At 43.2% G+C, this 22,781-nt stretch overlaps 1 protein-coding gene across 2 annotated transcripts in view; it reads right to left on the reverse strand.

The window, feature by feature from the left end:
- The window catches only part of CUBN (cubilin), a 359,740-nt gene that overhangs the window by 148,155 nt on the left and 188,804 nt on the right, over positions 1-22,781 (reverse strand). For both annotated transcript variants that reach the window (XM_077490895.1, XM_077490894.1), the window contains exons 31-32: positions 21,038-21,219; positions 2,749-2,905 (exon numbers count right to left, since the gene is read on the reverse strand). In XM_077490895.1, coding sequence (XP_077347021.1) covers positions 2,749-2,905; positions 21,038-21,219 — 339 coding nt within the window. The remainder of the gene's footprint in view (positions 1-2,748; positions 2,906-21,037; positions 21,220-22,781) is intronic.

The raw sequence follows: 22,781 nt of genomic DNA on the forward strand, positions 1-22,781 counted from the left end.
ACTTTGGAAGCAAAATAAGCGTCAGTGCCCATCTGCAGCCTCACCATTGCCATCATTGCAGCCTCATCAGTCCACATCAATGCAGCAGCCTCACCATTGCCATCAATGCAGCCTGATCAATGCCCATCTGCAGCATAGAGGGGACAGGGAGGGGGCAGGATGAGCGCCCAACAGATTACATACAGTGAGACTCTCCTATGATAGACAGAACAGTGGCCAATGGGACCCCAGGAGACAGGACTTCTTATTACAGAGGCTGCCAAGTAAACAGGAGATTCCCACTGTATATAATCTGACGGCGCTCGTCCCGCCCCCCTCCCTGTCCCCTCGGAGGCAGCTAAAATGTAAGTATTGGCATATAACACGCACATGCTATTTGCACCTAATTTTCATGGTGAAAAAGTGAGTGTTATATGCCAATAAATACAGTATTTCATGGTGTGGGAAGCAAAAGGTAAAGACAATATGGAAAATTTTCACTTTGCAGTTTGAATTTATCAGGTCAAGCAGTGATTTTAGTTGTCCAGTCATGTGCAAGCAAGACACAGTTTCACTATAGTCACTTTAAAATCAAGTCATCTCTACACCAGTCTATCCCATCCATGGTTCTGTGGAATTCTAGCATTCCTTCAGAAGCTACTAGGGGTTCCATGTGCTGTGAGCAACTTCTGCCTCTTGGATGAGTAACTATTGGCATCAATGATCTTTTCAGCTATCTGTAGTTGGGTATTCTTTTCAATGACCACGCATATAAGGAACATTGTATCCAGTGACCATCACATTCGCATACTATCAGCTGTAGATATAGTAATTATTAGCAGGTGTTCCCTGAGCCTGGAAAGTAATTTCAAGGGTTCTCCACATGTTAAAAAAATTCAAAAAGTTGTGAAAGGCTGCTCTATGTCTTTTCGTACATAATTAATTTTTAAAGAAAAGTGTCTGTGGCCATAATCGCACATTGCAGTGAAAACCTCATTTCTAAACACCAAAGAATACATGACAGGTACACCATACCTCCCAACTTTCTGAGATGGGAATGAGGGACACCTATTAGCAAAAGTATGTAGGCATAGGACAGACTCCCTGCCACGCTCCCTTTAAAGGAGAATTGTACAAAAAGAAATATGATTGGTTAAGCCCACAAGTGCTTTTTTACCACTACTATTCCTTTATATTGGCTTTTGACCTTTACAAATGCAGCCATTTAGAATTTGGATGTAAGGTTTAGCACTGGGAAACACTTTTTGAAAGATAAACAGTGCATTTTATATACAACTATATAGACCAAAATGAGGGACAAATGAGGAGGAAAGATAGACAGAGGGACATTGTTCTGAATCAGGGACAGTCCCTCGAAATCAGGGACATTTGGGAGCAATGGGTGCACTTCAAATGAGGCTTAATTATTCATGGCAGTAATCAGTAATTAAGATATTGGGGGAGAATTACTAAAACTGGTGTACACAGAATCTGGAGCAGCTGTGCATAGTAACCAATCAGCTTCTAGGTTTTAAGCTCGGTTCACACTGGTGCGATGCGGGAAACGCTACGAATCCAGTGCAGGTTCCCACATTGCATCTGAATCGCCAGTGGTTCACACTGCCCTCTGCGAACTGCTACGGGTGTCAATACAAAGTTAATTACACCCCCAGAACGGTTTGCAGATCGCAGTACGAACTGTGAATTCGGACAGGAATCGGATCGGCAATCTGATTCTGTGTGGACAAAAGAAAGGGTCCTGCATGAGTTTGGTCCGAATGCGATGCAAATTCAGCCATACAGTAGTTTAGCGGTGTGAATCACATGCAACGTTTGGCATTGCACCAGTGTGAACCGGTGTCCTGTCGAGAACTGTCCCCCATTGGGTAGTGTCCGCCCTATACTGCGCTTGCGCAGTATGGAGCACAAAGGAGATGCCGAAAGTCTCAGAAGATGAACAGCTGATCGTCGGCTCTACGCGGCGCCTGCACACTGAGTCCAGGTTCAAGCCCCACCATCCAAGTGGACATAGAGTTAGAATATAAATATGCCCTCTTACAAAGTGCTGTCTTACAACATCGGGAGCGTGTGATAAAATGTACTATTAAGTGCACAGGCGCCATGTAGAGCTGATAATCAGCTGTTCATCTTTGGAGACTTTCGGCGTCTCCTTTGTCCTCTGTACTGCACAAGCGATGCGCTTGCGCAGTATAGGGTGGACACTATCCGATGGGGGAACTTTTCTCGTCAGAACACCGGCCCTTATTGCCAAAGTTTAAATTCACCTTTATAGAAAAATCTTTAAGGTGAACTTACACAGGAGCCCCTCCTTGCCTCCCCCGGTGCTTAGAAATCCCCTCAGCTTTCTCTGTCCTTCTTCCCTGCTGAGAGCACAGACTATATGGGCTCTGATTGGTCGGCACCATCATGTGAGCGATTAGAATGCTCCTAAACATCTCTCCTGACGGGGAAAGTTCAGGAGATTAAACTCTGGGGATTTCTAAGCCCGGAGCCTTGAGGCGGCTATACCGGGGCTCATAGCGGCAGATCACAGCCATGCAGGTCAGCAGGACTGGGGGAGGGGGGTGATGAGGGGCTCCTTTGTAAGTTCACCTTACAGATTTTTCTGTAAAGGTGAACTTACCCTTTAATTGATCAAACTGAAGTTATAAGCTAGTTGGTTACTATCCATAGCTGCGCCAGATACTGTGTGCACCAGTTTTACCAAATCTGCACCACTGAGTATATATAAAAAAAAGAAAAACGTACCTTCACTAAATCGCGCACTGAATCCTCTGTGGTGGTTGCTATAGTCAGACCTTAGGAGGACAAACATGGTGTTCTGAGAAGAGGTAACTGGACTGGGAATTTGAAAACCGCACAAAGCTTTTAGAACCGGTGAATCGCTGGATTCACCATCATACACCTATAAGACAAAATAAATAAATGCAATGTAAATTTTACGTTTTAGAAATTAGAGTGACAAGGGGTTAAAGCCTCTGTTGGGTGTGTGAGTGTCCATTAGGACAATGTGATGGCCACATTAGCCATAGCAGAACTGCAGTGGGAAGTTGTTGGCATTGAGGACATTGATAGTTCCTTTTATGTTCCCTAAAATTGCTTGTGTGATGTGTGCTCCTGGGAAACACAGGAGAGAGACAGACCCCCCCCCCCCCCGGATCAATTGCTCACTCATAGCCGCGATGGTTGCGGCATCTTTCTACACCAATAAAAACACTTCTAAAATGACCCCATGTGGTCACACTCCCAGTGAAAATTCAACCTAAGGAAAACTATTCCCTATCAGTAAAACATGGATAAAGAAAATCTATGAAGCCTAACTTGGGGAAAATTAGCAGCTGGAACCTAATTAGTTGCTAGAGGAATCACAGACACTTTCCCCTATCTATGCAGATATACACAATAGTCCAAGGATGATGTAATGTTGGGGGTATCTCTGAATTGCTCAAATATCCTCATATATTGTTCATATCTCTAAGCAACAAGATTCATGAGAACGCATCAGCCATATAATTCCCATGCTTTACTAACTTGATTCATTGAGTCAGTGATAAATTCTGCTGTCTGTCACTTCTAAAACTTGTGACCAAATGATGGTTTACTTCCTAGGGATAAACACAGGAGAACAACAGAGATCACATGCACTGCAATATATAGTTGTCCAGCTAAATCTATATTTCTATCTATCTAAGCTGTTCATACACTCGAAGAATTGTGTTAGAAATTTCTAATTTTTGGAACATTCCTTTGACTTTAGTAGTTAGTGGGGTCAAATCGATATTCAGTTTCAACCATAGTGATGAGAAAATTTGAAGGAACAAGATGTAACTTTTATTTTTATTTTTAGTGGTTAAATAAATAAATAAATACCGGTACATCGCTTATTCCATAATTATAAAGAATAAAAATTCTAAATCGTATAAGAAAAATTCCACAGGAACAACATTTTAACAGTAAATGACCTGCACCCACTCCTAAATTTTCTCCGTTCATGGACAGCACACATTTTCGAGAATTTTAAAGCACATTCATCCAAACCACATGGCTACCATTCATCAATCACATTTCATAACTAAATTAGTACTATAAGCAAAACTTTTTATTTTCATTTTAGATAGGGCAAAAGATTTTTTTGCCATCTGTGTCTTATTGGGGAGATTTACCTTCACTTCCTGTTTCATGGCCAAGCAGGAAGTGAGAGGAAATCGCTGCAAATTTAGGGAAATCCTTGGGAACCCCCAGCTCACCAGAGCTATAGTGTCCCCGTGGAAGATTTCTTTTACTTTTAATGATAATAATGGTAAACAGGACAAATAGAGAGGGTGAATCTCCTTAATGGGGACAGACAACAATACAAACTGACAAGCATTCTAAACCTTCTGCACGCTCTCCAAAATAAAAAGTTATACTTTGTTGCAGCAAGTTCACACTTGGTGAATGTATTACCCACCAAAAGCTCCAGGGACTGTTTAAAGGAAAGTAGTTAAAGTAGTTGCTTTAAGCACAGCTGGATATGTATACATATATATATCTATATATATCTATCTATCTATCTATCTATCTATCTATCTATCTATCTATATATATATATATATATATATATAGAGAGAGAGAGAGAGAGAGAGAGAGATATCTGTATATATATATAGAGAGAGAGAGAGAGAGAGAGAGATATCTGTATATATATATAGTCGAAGCCCTTCAACCAGGATGGATGTGAACCACATGAACGTGCCACAAGACTTAAATCATGAAATGGACCTGAAGTGTGCCCTGGTATAACAAAAAAGGGGGCATACCCAAGATAAGTAATAGATGTTTGAGGAGAGAAATTAATTTGAGAAATGCCCTGAAAAGGGGATTGGGAGGGAGGGTACTGCACACCGGAAGCGACAAAGACCACAGATGAGTGGGCTGCTTAACCACTTGCCGACCAGCGCACGACGATGTACGTCGACAGAATGGCTCGGGCAGGCAAATGGGCATACATTTACATCCCTTTAAATTTGCCGCCCTGCCATCGGGAGCGCGCCGCCGGGACCCCCGTGAGTCCGGTCACGAGACCCGAGGACTCGATTGCCGCGGGCATACCTGCGATCGTCTCACGGAGCGGCCGAATGAAGAAATGCCGTTGTAAACTGCCTAGCAACTAGTGACGCTGATCTCTGCTCCATGTGATTGGAGCAGAGATCAGTGTTCACTAAATGAAAGCTCAACCCCCCCACAGTTAGTAACACACCCCTAGGAACACTTAACCCCTACACTGCCACCCACTGGTTAACCCCTTCACTGCCAGTGTCATTTACACAGGAATCACTGCATTTATATAGCAGTGATTACTGTATAAATGACAATGGTCCCAAAAATGTGTCAAAAATGTCCGATGGGTCCCCCATAATGTCGCAGTCACAATAGAAATCGCTGATCGCCGCCATTACTAGTAAAAAAAATAATAATAAAAAATTATTAATAAAAATGCTATAAAACTATCCCTATTTTGTAAACGCTATAACTTTTGCGCAAACCAATCAATAATCGCTTATTGCGATTTTTTTTTACCAAAAATATGTAGAAAATACGTATCAGCGTAAACTGAGGGAAAAAAATGTTTTTTAAATATTTTTGGGGGATATTTATGATAACAAAAAGTAAAAAATAATGTGTTTTTTTCAAAATTGTCGCTCTATTTTTGTTTATATCGCAAAAAAATAAAAACCGCAGGGGTGATCAAATGCCACCAAAAGAAAGCTCTATTTGTGGGAAAAAAAGGACGTCGATTTTGTTTGGGAGCCACGTCGCACGACCGCGCAATTGTCAGTTAAACGACACTGTGCCGAATCGCAAAAAGTGGTCTGGTCTTTGACCAGCAAAATGGTCCGGTCTGAAAGTGGTTAAATACCCCCCCGGACTCCTCCCATAAATTCAGGCCACCATACTGGCCTTCCTATTTATGGTCAAAGCCCTTCAACCGGGATGGATGTGAACCACATGAACACGCCACAAGACTTACATCAAGAAATGGACCTGAAGTGTGCCCTGGTCTGTTGATCGGTATACCAAAAAAGGGGGAAAAACATTCAGGTAGGGTTGAAAGCTCTTTATTGGTTTAGACTGTTATTTGTCTTGAAAAGATGGGTGTCGACCCCTGGGGCCAGATTGCTGGGTTTTGGATACTGCACGGTGGAGAATGAAATGATCTTGGAAGCGAGCCAGGTGAGGTCTACACAGTACCTGGCCGGCAGGGCTATTACTGGTAAACTCGCTTAGGCTGCAGAAACCGTAGTAGGCCAGCTAGATGGCTGCTTGAATGACCAAAGCCAAATGGGGAACGAGAGAGGATGGACGACATGGCCCTGAAGATGGTACTCATGACGGGCAAGCGTTTGGAGTTGGCTGTGGGCTGCTGCTTCTGAATGGCGTGTGGAAATTACTTGGATCACATGGGTTGTGAAGGAGGATGGCTTTACGAGATCCTGTAAGGCCAGGAAGTGCTAGATGCTGGCTAAGTATAGAAGTTATAGAACCAAAAGCCTCTGGAAGTATGGGCACGCAACTCACGAAATGAAAACTGAATAAGTTAGAAGAGTCGGCCTAGTGACGTAACGAATCGAGCACCGGAACCGACAAAGACCACAGATGAGTGGGCTGCTTACCCCCCTAGCTCCTCCCATAAATTCAGGCCACCATACTTGCCTTCATATATATATATATATATATATATATATATATATATATATATATATATATATATACACACACACAATGGGGGTTATTTATGAAAAGCAAATCCACTTTGCACTACAAGTGCACTGCAAGTGCAGTCACTATAGACCTGAGGGGAAGATCTGAAATGAGGGGAAGCTCTGCTGATTTTATCATCCAATCAAGTGCAAGCTAAAATGCTGTTTTTTATTTTCCTTGCATGTCCCCCTCGGATCTACAGTGACTGAACTTCCGAGTTCAGTCACTGTCAAAAGTACTGTATTGGGGCACACAAACTTTAATGGCATCCCTTGCTTTGTGTACTGGTCCAAATCATTTGGTGGAGGGGTGATTATGATGCAGGGTTGTTTTACAGGGGTTGGGCTTGGCCCCTTAGTTCCAGCATCAGCATACCAAGCCATTATATACAATTTTATGCTCTCAACTTTGTGGGAACAATTTGGGGATGGCTCCTTCCGGTTCCAACATGACTGCACACCAGTGGACAAAGCAAGGTCCATAAAGACATTAATAAGTGAGTTTTGGGTGGAATAACTTGACTGGCCTGCACAGAGTACTGACTTCAACCTGATAGAACACCTTTGGGATGAATTAGAGTGGAGACTGCGAGCCAGGCCTTCTCCTCCCACATCAGTGCCTGACCTCACAAATGTGCTTCTGGAAGAATGGTCAAACATTCCCCTAGACACATTTAGAAGTGTGTCTATGTGACAGCCTTCCCAGAAGAGTCGATGCTGGTATAGCTGCAAAGGGGGGTCCAACTCAATTTTGAACCCTACGGACTAAAACTGGGATGCCATTAAATTTCATGTGCTTGTACAAGCAGGCGTCCTATTGTCAATATTTTTGACAATATAGTGTATATATATATATATATATATATATATATATTTATATATATATATATATATATATATATATATATATTTATATATATATATATATATATATATATATATATATACACACAACACTCTTCATAAAAGACTGCCTCAAAGGCCAGTAAAGTTCCTGCCATTAGAGAGGGAGATGGCAATTGACGGAGATTAGTGACACAAAGGATGTCACAAAAGGATGTCACACTTACAGCTACAGGATAGTGCAATGTAACAATTCTAGAATGCTAGTGTAAATAAGCAAATAAATGTTACCAATGCTTACATGTATTTGCTAAATTTTATGTATTTGCTACATTTTCTCTGGTGTTCTTGCGCTCCAGAATTGTTACGTTGTAACTCTTATTACGAATACATGCAGTATATAATGTCCTATGCTCTTCGGCTCCATCTAGTGGGCATAATTAGGTATTTCCCTACTGCCCATTAAAGGATAACCATTCAGCCTAAAGCCTCGTACACACAATCGGATTTTACGATGGGAAATGTGTGATGACAGGCTGTTGGCAGAAAAAATCCGACCGTGTGTATGCTCTATCGGACAATTGTCGAATCTTCTGCGGACAAATGTTGGATCGCAGGTTTTATAATTTTCCACGGACAAATGTGTGTTGTTGAATTTTCCGAGTGTGTGTACACAAGTCCGTCGGACAAAAGTCCAAAGTACAAACACTCATGCTTGGAAGCAGAAGCGGTCGGTCTTGTAAACTAGCATAATGGAGAATTAACATTCGTGACGCGCAAATTATGAAATCTCCAAATGCAGCGCACATTTCTCTTCTTCTTTAATGGGATAATAATGAAGCTGCTTTGCTGGTGATACTGATGGAGTTATTGCAAACTAATTTTCAAAGGCTTTTTTTTTTCTAGTGATATCAAGAATAATATTATTATGCTTTTTTTTTCCTTTCTTTTATTTGGGCAAGTTACCACAACACCATTATCCCGTAGTTTTTAAGACCAAAGATACAACTATGTTGGTGTCCCTTGTCAATTTTCCATCGTATTTTTTTTTTAAATGTAACTGCCTACTCCCAAACTGTCATTTGAAGTAAAACACATAGCCAAGTAGACATGTGCATTCGTTTTCGTCCGAATGCATTTTCGTCCGAATTTCAGCTATTTTCGTTCTCATTTTGACAAACGATAACAAAAGCACAGAATCCGAAAAACGAAAGATCCGACATAAATAAATGCTTTATTTTCGTTTTCATTGTTACAACAGTTCGATATAGAATAGGAGATTCGATGTGACAATAACAATCTGTCTATAGAACCTGTGGTCGAATGTGCCTAACCTTACCTCTATTAGTCCAAGATTATATAGAGAAAATATTTGACAGAGAGAAAAGATTCTGCAAGTTACTGTCCTAAAAAGTGTTTGGGGACCCGGGTCCTGCCCCAGGGGACATGTATCAATGCAATAAAAAGTTTAAAAAACGGCCGTTTTTTCGGGAGCAGTGATTTTAATAATGATTAAAGTGAAACAATAAAAGTGTAATATTCCTTTAAATTTCGTAGGGGGGGGGGGGGTTGTCTATAGTATGCCTGTGAAGGGGCGCATGTTTCTGGTGCTTAGAACTGTCCCTGCACAAAGTGTCATTTATGCAGGAAAAAAAGTCCTTTAAAATCACTCGCAGCTATTATGAATTGTCGGCTCCGTAATACAGAGAACACTCATTGAAAGTCATTGATAAAAAAAATCTGGAAGCCCCCTTTAACAAGGGGACCCCCAGATCCCGGCTCCCCCCTGTTTGAAATGGTAACGGGGTACAAAAGTACCCCTACCATTTCACAAAGAAAGTGTAAAAAATAGTTAAATAAGGCAAACACACTTTTGAAAAATTCCTTTATTAAAAAAAAAAAAAAAAAGAAAAAAGATTCCAGCGGTGGTAATCCACTCTTGCTATCCAGCGAGGGATGGTCATCTCTCCAGCGATGGCTCATCTCATCCAGCGCAGCGAATCCTCCATCCTTCTTCTGTCTCCACGGAGGAGACACTTCAGGGATTCCGGCGGCCTGACGTTTCTTATATACGGAGGGCGGGGCCACCCGTCACCTGACCCTGCCCCCCTCTGAAGCAAGGGGAAACCCGGGGTTCCCTGTGACGTATGGGTGACCCCGCACCCCTCTGATGTAACACAGGCAGGTTTCCTGATTTTAAAGGACTTTTTTTTCCTGCATAAATGACACTTTGTGCAGGGACAGTTCTAAGCACCAGAAACATGAGCCCCTTCACAGGCATACTATAGACACCCCCCCCCCTTCGAAATTTAAAGGAATATTACACTTTTATTGTTTCACTTTAATCATTATTAAAATCACTGCTCCGTTTTTAAAACTTTTTTTTGCATTGATACATGTCCCCTGGGGCAGGACCCGGGTCCCCAAACACTTTTTAGGACAGTAACTTGCAAATTAGTCTTTAAAATTAGCACTTTAGATTTTGAACGTTGGAGTCCCATAGACTTTAATAGGGTTCTAAAGTATGCTGTATACTAGCTCCGTCTAATCTTCTTTATACATTTGACAGACACCATAAGCCTTCAAAGACAGATTCGACCATAATTCATGTGGATTTTCGGACGAATGCAATTTTTGAACGAAAAACGAAATAAATAAAAACGAATTTCGACACATGCAGGACTTGATACACCTAGACCAGGTGGGGTTTATGCCTTATAGGGAGGCCAGAGACAATACCATCAAGGTGCTTAATCTACTTCGGGTGGCGCACTCTACTAAGACATCATGTGTCTTTGTGAGCACCGATGCCGAGAAGGCATTTGATAGAGTGAGCTGGGGGTATATGTTCTCTGTCCTCCGTCATTTGGGCCTGGGTGCCAGGATGCTTCGTTGGATAGGTAGCTTGTACTCCAACCCCTCAGCTCAGGTAAAAGCTAATGGGGTCCTCTCGGGTGCATTTTCTATCGGGAACGGAACAAGGCAGGGATGCCCGCTGTCCCCCCTGCTCTTTGCCATTTCACTAGAGCCATTTCTAAACACTATCAGGTTGAACCCGGACGTCTCGGGCCTTGTGGTCGGTGATGTTGGCTACAAGATCTCGGCGTATGCTGACGACCTTCTCTTTTCCTTGACCAACCCCAGAATCTCTCTACCGAACCTGCTCCGAGAATTTAAGATATACGGCGCATTGTCCCATCTTAAAATAAATTTCTCGAAGTCAACGGCTATGTGTGTAGCAACCTCTCCCCAGACGCAACGTGACTTACGGGACAACTTTGGTTTTCATTGGACTGACACGGCTCTACCGTATCTGGGCACACGACTACCTCCCGATCTGAACCGTACTTTTGACCTCAATTTCCCACCCCTTTTGATAAAGACCAGAGACCTGTTAGAGGAATGGCATTCGGGATTTCACTCCTGGTTTGGTAGATGCAACCTTATCAAAATGAGCATTCTTCCCAAGTTCATCTACCTTTTCCAAACATTGCCCATTCAGATTCCACCCTCCTTCTTTAAGCAAATCCAAGCCCTTTTTACCAGGTTTGTATGGGCCCATAAAAAACCCAGATTACGACGATCACAGCTGACGCTCCCTAAACATTGCGGGGGTCTGGCTTTGCCCGACATCCGCCGATACTACCTAGCCTCCCATTTGGGGCGCATTCTGGACTGGAGGCGAAATGGGTCTACCAAACTGTGGACGAAGGTTGAGCAAGCCCAATCCCCTATACCGTTGAAGGGTGCGCTGTGGTGTTATGACGACCTCCCACGTGACCTGAAACTGCACCCGTTACTGGGGGTTACTTTGAGACACAGCCACCAGGTTGCTATTCAGACATCCCTGACGTCGGGGTGCTCCCCACTGCTTCCCATCTTAGGCAATCCAAAATTTCTACCAGGTCTACAGCCCACGGCCTACCTTACCCTTGGGGGGGTGGACTTGACTGTGCGGGCCGGTTTGTGGAAGACGGGCGGTGGCCACCCCTATCGAGATTGACCGACCCCGCGGGTCCCTTCTGTCTACCTTTCTGGAAGGCGCTGCAACTGCACCATTTCCTGCATTCTCTTCCAGCACCCCAGGACTTTGCCCGACAGCCAACGACGTTCGAGGGACTGTGCGCGGACGAAGGCCCTCTGACCCATGTTCTGTCCCACACCTATTCTTTGCTTAATACACCGAAAGAACAGCCACACTTGCCGTGTCTCGCCAACTGGGAGAAGGACTTATCATGTAAATTCACACCAACGCAGACGCAGCGTATTATCTCATTTGCCCTAAAGTCTTCGCGATGCACGAAGACACAGGAAACTAACTTCAAGCTGCTTACACGCTGGTATTTAACACCAGCCAGGCTGCAGCGATGCTTTCCCTCGGCCTCGAATCGGTGCTGGCGCTGTGACGAGGAGGAGGGAATGCTGCTCCATGTTTTCTGGTCCTGTCCTAGGATAAGGGAGTTTTGGGGGGAGGTCCGTCGCATCTCCCAGCAATTCACGGAATACATTATACCTGATGACGCGGCTTTCTTCCTCCTGCACCATTCCACAATCTCTGCTAACATCTACAAAAAGTCGTTATTGCGACATTTGTTCAATGCAGCTAAAGCCTGCGTCCCCTTGCGATGGAAGCAACGGGCTCCCCCAACAGTGGTACATTGGCTGCGGAAGGTGGAGGAGGTTAAGAAAATGGAGGACTTGGTCCTCACCTCACAGCATAAGCAGGAAGCCCACAAACAGACCTGGGATATCTGGAATGCCTTCATCTACTCAGCAGAGGGTCAGCGACTGCTGGGGCGATGACGAGACCCTCCCCTGCTAGGATCTTTCTTTGCCCATGTGCCTTCTGTTAATCCTTTTTATGTATGATGACCACCGCCATGTCTCAGCCCCGTCCCCCCCTGTCTGTTCCCTTCTCTTCTCTCGTCTGCACTCCGCCGTCCCTTTCCTTCTCTGTCTTCCCCCTCCCATCCCCCCCTTCTCCCCCCCACTTGTCTTCCTCCCCCTCTTGGTACTTTCCACTAGGTCCTCCTCGTGGACTCGTGCCCACCCACCTTTGGGGGGGGGGGGGTGGTGATGGGGGGGTGGGCCCCGGAATCTCATTCTCCTAGCGGAGAGTTCTCTCTCCTTTATGCGGTATAGCCGCCCTGTATGTGGTCCATGAGACATAGGAGATTGTTACTGACAGTTATGCTGTATTCTGCACTGTTCTTACCTCACATATTTGATTGATCTGCATTTTGTTCTGTCTTGTTTTTTTTGTTATAACTGTGCCACTGTCTGTATAACAGGATTCCCACCCCAGGTTTGGGATAATAATAATAAAACTTATATTTGAAAAAAAAAAACTAATTTCGGGAGTAACTAAATAAATTAAGTTTTCGGACGAAAACGAAATTCCGAAACGAAATATTTTACTCTGCACATGTCTATAGCCAAGTATTATTCTCCACATTTATTTTTTATTGTGCATTAAAAAAAGAAAACAAATACAATTAGACATGCTATCTGCCAATAGAACTCAACCAAAAAGTGCATTCTAAGCATACAAAAATATAGAAAATATACCAAATCAAATCATTATTCAACCAAAAAATGTAATAAAAGCCTCATGCATGTGTCTTGCTTCTTAATATAGGGGGTCAACAATGCCAAGAGTTGGTGAAAGCAGGTGTCCGTCATCCGGAGATAATTCCGAAAATCATCTGGATTATTCTCCTGGAGCTCCCGCAGCAAAGGCATATGACATAATTCGTCACGATTAACAAAGCAACCAATGGTCCAACAAATCCTCCTCCTCCTGTTCCTGCACTGAACTTGCGTCAAAACAATAACTCCAAGGCCAATAATAAATAACACATTATCTCCTCTGATTCTGCAACATGGCTGGTTGACGAACAGCCATTCAGAAACTAACTGAAAAATGAAAATTCAAAATGAAAAGCACGAAAATGAAAAGCGTGAAAATGAAAAGTGCGAAATGAAAAATGCAAATTGAAAACTACGAAATGAAAAGCACAAATCAACACTCACCAAACTTCTACCAACACAAAATTAGCAGAAGGAGCCCAAAGGTTGGCACTAAAGAGCTAAAAAACAATGTAGTACGTCAGTACATTCGTATTTGTTGGCCAACAATTCCTTGCTGTTTGTATGCAAGACAAGTTTGGGCCAACGCCCTTCGGACAAAAGTCCACAGTTTTGTTGGCCAAAAGTATGATCGTGTGTACGAGGCTTTAGCCTAAAGAAAATGTGTTTTTGCCCAATTTTCATAGGATAAATGTCCATAAAGATTTGCTGGAAGAATGGCAATGCAAATAGACACCATGATGTAGAAACAAAATGATACACTGTTGATGTTGTTATTATTGCTAAAAATACAGAATAATAAAGGAAATAAAAATGTTACAATAGTATAAAATGATAATGAGTCATGATGTTCATGTGTTTCTTTGTGTATGGTGGCCATATGATGTATTATTCATAGAGGGAATTAGGAGGGGAGAGGGTCCCGCAGGAAATGTCAGCGCTCTTAAAACAAATAAAGATAAGCAAGGGGCTGGAAATCTCCCACAATAAAGAAAGCGGAACTCTCACACAGATTTCCCTGACCATCCATACTATATAACATCTGGAATACATTGATAATATATGACGATCACATTCACCAAGACTACAGATGAGACCACTATGTTTCCTGACATAGACACACAACTGGAAGCTGCTGAGAAAGGACAAATATATAGAAGACATAATTTCCATCACAGATTCATAGGCGTGCGCAGGGGGTGTGCCAGGTGTGCTTGGGCACACCCTAATCACTACGTGCAGTGCCGATGTCCCCCTGCTGTCTGGGTTTCCCCTGTGTTGGCCCCCCACCCCATAGTGCTGCTGGCTTCTCTCCTCTCCCTCGGTTGCTGCGGGGGATCTTTCAGGATGGAGAGTGGGGGAAGGGGCTAGTAAATATGTAATTTACCAGCTCCTTCCATTTCTAAATAAACACAGTGAACATACTTGCTCAATGTGTTTATTTATAACTGAAGCATATCAAACTGTTTATGCTCCTGCTTGTGAATGAACAGGAAGCAGCTAAGCACAGAGCACTTCTCACCCATTCACTGCCCTGTGCAATTGAGGTTTCAGATAAAGCCATGTGTGTTTGAGCTTTGGGGTGCACATCCTAATGCAACAGGCTGTGCACACCTATGCACAGTACTAATCTCAAACTTATAGAACACCTTTGGGATGAATTTGAGCGGAGACTGCGAGCCAGGCCTTCTCATCCAACATCAATGCCTGACCTCACAAATTCACTTCTAGAATAGTCAAACATTACCATAGACACACTCCTAAACCTTGTGGACAGCCTTCCCAAAAGAATATCAAGGTGATAGTTATGGCGCTCTCCTATGGCTATGCAAGAAATCGCATACTAAAATATTATCTTAAAGTGCTAGTGATGCATGTTCTAATATGTTAGATCACAATTCAAAATACTAAAAATGTAAAGGAAACATTTGAAAATTAATAAAATTGATAACTGTGCAAAAAAGTGCAAAAAAAAAAAAAATGTGCAAAAAAAAAAAAAAGGTGCTTGCGTGCTATAGTGCAAGATACGTGCATTTACAGCCTATACATTTTAAATCATCTTCTTCCAACAACCATTTCAAAGCCAAAGAATATATATACACATTTAAAAAATTTCTTTGAAAATCACAAGATGCAAAAAACTGAAAACACAAAGCAAAACAAAAATGTTCAAAATGACTTTCGTGCAAAATGGAGTTTTGGTTAAAGGATTTTTGCAAAAGTTCAAATAGAGGTGACTTGTGCCCAGTACCTGGTGTGTTCTGAATCTCAACCGGTGCGTTTTTCCGCGCCTAAAGCAAATTGCCGCACTCACCAGCTCCCCTGCCCCTGCAGGGGTTAACTTGCATTCACAGTGTAAGCCCATGTGTCGCTGTGTGGAGCTGGTCCGGTTGGTATTTAATTCCCCGTTTCCTCGTTTTTATAAAAAAGATATAGAACATCCATAGTGCAATATTGTTTTTAAAATTAGCGCCTTTATTGTATGTAAACAGATGGCTACTCACATAAACACAGAATAAAAATCGTTCGTAAGCATCACAAACCACCGCCGCCGCCTTGTGAGAGAGAGTGTGTACGTTAGGCCACGCCCTACACGTTTCGTCATTGGACGTCGTCTGGAGCGCTTCCCAAAAGAGTTGAAGCTGTTACAGCTGCAAAGGGTGGGCCAACTCAATATCGAACCCTACAGGACTAAGACTGGGACGTCATTAAAGTTCATGTGTGTGTAAAGGCAGATGTCCCAATACTTTTGGTAGTATAGTGTATATATTCTTGCCTGATGTGTCAGCAAAATGTTCATTAATGTGCATTGCACATTAATGCATCATGATCAATGAAAACACAGCAGTTAAAAATGCATATGCAAATGAGCTCTTAGATATTCTATTCTGCTGAATTGAATTCACCTTCTTGGGTTCAATTCACATTCTCAATTTAAAGTGGAAGTTATTTTCAGCTAAGATGTTTGGGGACTTCATAGATGCCACAGGTGTATATGGGTATTAGGGTTACACTGTAATGGCTCGTTCACATGGGCGGCCTGGGGGTGGTAAAAACAGGTGGTATAGTTGTAGTTTGACTGCCCACCTGCGCACAGAAATGCAGCTGCCCAAGGCTGAACACATGCAAAGCGTCATGGCCTCAGAAAAATGAAACATCATGTTGCATTTGGCAGGTGGTACTGCCACAGAATGCAACCCATTAAAGTGAACTGGGCTGCACTGTAACTGTCCTGCAATCACTTGCAGTGAACGCAGCTGGGGTGCAGGGTGTCAGAATTTTAAGGGTTACAACAAGGCATGAGGAGACAACATAGCATACTAGCTCATTATGAATAACTTACCTGAGATTGAAGCCCCCGAAGCTACCCCCCGTTCGCCTCCTCCAACACCGCCATCTATCCCGGAGTGACTTCTGGGTATCGTGGCTCCAGTGCTGTGACTGGCTGGAGCTGCGATGATGTCACTCCTGCGCATGCGCGCTGGTGACGCCACTAATGGCATGATCGCCATTAGAAGCGGCATGCTCAGTGCGCCTGCGCCCGATGTCTACGGTGCATGTGCTGTAGACATCGCTGCAGTTATTTCTGCAAATATCTCCTAAACCTTTTAGGTTTAGGAGATATTTCTTGCACCTACAGGTAAGCCTTAATCTAGGCTTACCTATAGGTTAAAGTGGTTGTAAAGGGTTTACAACCACTTTAATTGTGGTAACAGACATTCTGTCATACCATACAACACTTGCATGTACAGAACAAGTCCTTGGCTTGCTCTGGCAGAAGACTTGGTGAAACTGTTTATCTTCAGGACAATCGCCAGCATCCCCGTTGACTGACACCCATCCATTGACTCTTCTAGCTGAAGGGGTGGTCCTCACAGGACAGATCCCATGACACAGATCTGTACTCACTGTAGTCCTGGCGTGTCTCCCTTCCATTCAGCTCTGCAGGACATCTGGGGTCCAACTTTACTCAGATTCAGGCCCTCAGGTCAACCCCCCGAAGCCGCATGGCTGCTTCTACAGAGAAGGGGCAGATGCCCCCTCCCTCCGGGACCCCGCTCCCCAGCCGAAGACCTTGAGCACATGTGCCCTTGGCATATATACAGTCACATACCTCCCAACATTTTGAGATGGGAATAAAGGACACCTACTAACAAATGTATGTAGGCATAGGACACGCCCCCTGCCACACCCACTTAAAGGAGAATTAACCCCAAAAAAAGGTTAATGAAATCCACAAGGGACTTTTTTACCACTACTATTCTTTTATATTGGCTTATAAAATTTACTAATGCAGCAATTTATAATTTGGATGAAAGGTTTAGCACTGGGAAACATGTTTTGAAAGATAAAAAGTGCATTTTATATATAACTATATAGATCAGACCAAAATGAGGGACAAATGAGGAGGAAAGAGGGACAGAGAGACATTGCTCCAAATCAGGGACAGTCCCTCAAAATCAGGGACAGTTGGGAGCTATGCAGTTACCCACCATGCACTGAGGCACTTTCCTCGGCCAATCACCAGGGCAGTAACTATGCCTATGCTTTCATTTGTCAAGTTTCCTTCCACTGTCCAATATGCCCCTCTATTGGACCAGTGTGAAACATTCAGACAACATGAGCAGCATCTGAGCACCATGAGAAGACCTTACTAATAGATCCCTGCTCCCTGGTAGGCAGAGAGCATCTAAATTTACCTGGCAGTCTTCCTGGTAAACAGAAAGACCCAAAAACTATACTCTTTTCTAGCACCTACCTAGTAGGTTGCTACACATACATACATAAAGGAAAATACACAATAGCAATTCAACATGGTGTTCTACTTTGTATGACTTCTCTGGTTCCCTCCACCAGTGGTGTCTGCAGGTATCTTATAGACATTAGACTGTCTGAATGGCTGTATTATAAGATATCATTTGTAAATGTGAGTTTACGCTAAGAATGAGAGCATGTCACAGCTGTACTCTATTTACTACTCATCCGAACTGTGAAGCATGGTGGGTAGAATATAATGGTGTGAGGCGTGCTTGTCTGGTTGAGAGCCTCATAGACTTTCAATCACTGATTCCAGTATCATAATGATACATTAAAATATTAGATGAAGCTTTCGTGTTATACTGGGCAATACATTATGTTATACAGATTTATCAATAATAAGATGTCATGGGATGCTGGAAACATTTTGCCTTGGTCTTCTTACATCCTTAGGGCGGCCCCCAACTGTTTTGGTTATTTATGGTTGACATACGCCCTATATTGAGATTTCCATGCTCTGGACACACATTTACTTCTCGCAGAAGAGACCTCTATGGGTAACATTTTTGACATACTGTACACAGCATAGCACATTCTTTGTGACCCGCACATAATAATATGCCTCTTCTTATGTAAGACAATACTATATTGAATTCTGACAAGCCACAGCACATTCTCTATTCTCTCTGCGTGTCTTCAAGCCGCTGAATGACTGGGACTCTTCAAAGGAGCCATTGTCCAGACCTTTTTAATGGTGTCTCATATCAAAGATTTGGTGATTAATGAAATTTCAGTCTGGCATGTCTTTATTATCCACGCCTCCTAATTTTAACACAAGCAGAGGGAAACACTCATTATTGTTTAGAGATTTGTTGTGTTTGACAGGACAGGTCACAAAATGTCAGTTCTCTGCAGCCCATTGCTCTTTGTTATTCGGCTGGTTAGCCAGCTAGGACTGGATGTTCCTTGTCTTGGTAGAACAGTAGCCAAAATGGTCAAAGCCTTAAAGTGGAGCTCCAGACAAACAGTTAATATATACTCACAATACATGAATATTTATTGCTTCATCTGCCTATAGCAGTGATGGGGAACCTTGGCACCCCAGATGTGTTGGAACTACATTTCCCATGATGCTCAACTACACTGCAGAGTGCATGAGCATCATGGGAATTGTAGTTCCAAAACATCTGGGGTGCCAAGTTTGCCTATAGGAAGGGTATACTGCTAGAGGTCAAAGTTGAGATTCATCCTAATTTTGGGAAGATTTAAGCTGGCCATACATCGATCGAAATTTGGCCAGTTCAGCAGGGATCGGTCAAGTTTTTTTGGAAGTTCTATGAAACACAAGGAAACACTCCAGTGTACAGAGATTAAGTAGCATGTAATACAGCCCACAGATCAAACATCAGAAAATTAAACATATGGTCATCGTCGTCCCCCCCCCATGTATAGTCCTCAGTCAAAACCCAGCCATAATCAACAATCATATTCCTGAACATTATAGTAGAGTTACACATCTGGCCATTGTAATAGTGTCATTTGTATGAGCCCCCTAGGACTCAGACCTGGCGTATCAAGCCACGGTGCTCACAGTTTCTCGAACTTGCCCAAACGGTCCCTGTGTTCATATACTGTATGTAGTGTTCAAGAAGGAGAGTATCTTCCATGTAAATCATCCAAGACTTAAGGGAGGGTAGTTTGGAGGATTTCCATAACATCAGTATTAATTTGAAAGCCTGAAATAAGGCTCTTGTAAAGACCACACTCGTCATTTCCTCCAGGATCTCATCCCCTAGAATGCCTGACAAACAGCATTTTAGGTAAAGAGGTTCTTTAGTCTGGAAGACTCTGTTGAGGGTGGACAACACCTCAGCTTAGTACCAGTGTAATTTCGGATAACACCAGAGGAAATAAAGGAGATCTCCTTGTGCTCTACCACATCTACAACACAGTGGGTCATTGAGCTTACCCATTTTATAAAGCGAGTGGAGTGTATTGCGCTCTCAATAAAATGACTGGCCAGGTGTGGATCCATGTATGGGCAGGGTGGTTTACCGAAGTTGATCTATGGATCGGTTTCTGTAACTCCCCCCTGTTGGATTTTAGCCACTCAGTCAGCTATAGCCAGCAGCACTGATCAGTTTATTGTAACGGCTGGGAAGTCTCCTCACTGTCAGAATACAATAGTGCAGTGGGGTGATTCCTCCATTCACATCAAGTGTGTGGATGGGGAAACGGGACATTTTTTTTTCTGTTCAACCACCTAGTTGAATGAAATAATGACTCATCTATAGCCAGGGCTGTCTTTAATATTGATTGGACCCTGGGCAAAAATTTTCTTAGGGCCCCCCTCCCCCCATGCAATTTCGCTCTCTACCTTCTCTGAAACATACAATAAATAGCAGCTAGACTTAAAATCAGTTTACTGAATCATATCAGGCAGCGATTGCGATTGGTTGCCAGAGGTTACAGCATATCATTACTGCTTACTGACTGGTTGCTAGAGGTTACAGCACTCCTTAAGATTAGTTGCTAGAGGTTACAGCACATTTCTGCTTGTTGATTGGCTGCTAGAGATTACTGTACAGTAATACTGCTCACGGGTTGCTATAGGTTACAGCACATCTTCTCCTCACTGCAGGGGGGCATGATATACCTATGAATGCTGCCTTTATTTACATTTCAATGCCGTTGGCCTCATCTATTTACATATGCATGTCACTGCTATTTACATATGAATGCCAGTATTTACATGTAAACACAGGTCTGCAGGTGAGTCATCTGTACACAACAATAGGGCAGAGCTGGGCAGCATTAGTAGCAGCACTTCACACTGAGATGTCAGGACACAGCACAGGACTAAAACTTCAAGGGAATGTAAACTGGGATAGTTGGCAAGTATGAGGCAGCTGCTTTGGTTCCCACAACAATGACAGGGCCCAGGGCAGCTGCCCCTTTTGCCCTGCCTTAAAAGACGGCCCTGTCTATAGCCAGCCTTACACTCTCTTTTTCTTGTATCTGGAGGACAGTAAGATCTCCTTGATGAAGACACGAAAAATAAAGTGCACATAAAATGGAAATTTAAGACTTAATTCAGTAAAACTTACGGTGACATTGTCAAGGCTACATGAGTCATGACTTTCTATTTCAAAGTCGGTAAAGTTGAGTAAGACGCGGTGTCCAGGGTCAACTCTTATCAGCCAGGAACATTCTGTGTGGTCGCCATAAGGTCTTGGATAATTTGGAGAATGGATCTCACCATTTGGGGCTTGGACTACTCCACCACAGCCTACAGACAATTAAAGCAGTTTCTTTGTTAAATCCATACTGTAAGCTTCATTGGGCACATTATATTGATTCTAGATGTATTTGGCAGGTGAATGGTATACATTGCAATCACTTTAGCAAACATTCTTGCAAATTCTTACCTTTCCCTGAAGCTACTGATGCCGCCTTTCACCTTCTCCTTCTCTAAGGCCTCATGCACACTGGGCGGTTTTTTGATGTTTTTACAGCAGCTGTTTTTGGCTCTAGACGGTTTTTTGTACAGTCATCAAACTCTCCATGATATCCTATGTGTCCATGCACACATAGGTTGTTATCAGCAGTTTTGGGCAGTGGCGTTTTTGAGCAGTAAAAAAACCCCCAAAACTAGTGGGTTCTGAGAGACGTTTTTCAGCTATAAAAACGCTCTAATGCTGATAAACTCTGAGAACCGTTGATAAACACTCAAAATCAGTGCTCACCAGCGTTTTTTAATGTTTTTGATCCATTGAAAAAAAAATCATTTTTTCTTCAAAAAAAAAAAACGCTAAAAAACGTTAACACGGGAAAACGCTAAAAAAGGCTAATAAACACTAAAAAACACTATTGCAAAAACGTTTAAAACATTTGAAAGAAGTTGAAAAACTCACTGCAATGCTACTGACGTTTTTACAGTATAATGTTATTTTAACGTCCAGTGTTCATGAGGCCTCAATGACTGTTAAGTGAAAGGATCTGCCTTCATAATAACCACCTGTGCAGTCTAAGGCTTTTTATACATTAGTCTTTTTTTTGTTCAACCAGCAGGTTGAAAAAAACAAACTGACCCAATTCCCCCATCCACACATTTGAGGTGGATGAGGGAATCACTCCTGCTGAGTTGTATTCTGACTTCCATGCCATCAGAATACACTAATTAGTGGTACCTGCTATTGCCGGGGGCACTGATTGGACAGGAAAAAAAACAACAGGGCAGGGTTGGCCTGTCCATTAAGGACGCACGGGTGCTGCCCCCTGTATCCTCACCACCCCCTATATGATTAATAGATAGAGTCATGCATGGCATGACTCTATCCAAGGCCGCCGCGGCCACCCCCTACTTATGCATCCGGCCCCTTTCAGGACGCCAGGCGCATGAATTACAGAGGTGGGGGTGTTTTTTGAAGCATCTGATTAGAACCATAGGCTCTAATAGGCATCAAAATCGGGTGGACTCTGCGCTCGGAGCCCACCCAGGTGTGTTAGAGAAGCAAATTAATATTTGTTTTTCTAACACTGACTCTCCTCTCCGCCAATCAGGAAGCGCTGGTCTGATACCTGTTTCCCGATTGGCTGAAAGGTCAGGCGATCCTATTGGACCTGAAGGAGAAGCAGGAGGGGGATGCACGGCGGAAGTTGCCATGATCCACACCACAGGAGGTGGAAGAAAGCTCCCGGACCCACTGCCCGCCTGGCCGCTTTCTAGATGGGGTAAGTGCAGGGCTTTGATTGATGTCCCGGCTGTCCTCCGGGGGGGGGGGGGGGGGGGTTGCTGTTTGCCGTCCCCCCAAAAGAAAACAACACCAACCACCACTGCAACAGGGTGGT

The sequence above is a fragment of the Lithobates pipiens genome, unplaced genomic scaffold (assembly GCF_037356315.1).
Source record: "Lithobates pipiens isolate NorthernLeopardFrog02 unplaced genomic scaffold, aLitPip1_a1.2 Scaffold_19, whole genome shotgun sequence".
NCBI lineage: Eukaryota > Metazoa > Chordata > Amphibia > Anura > Ranidae > Lithobates > Lithobates pipiens.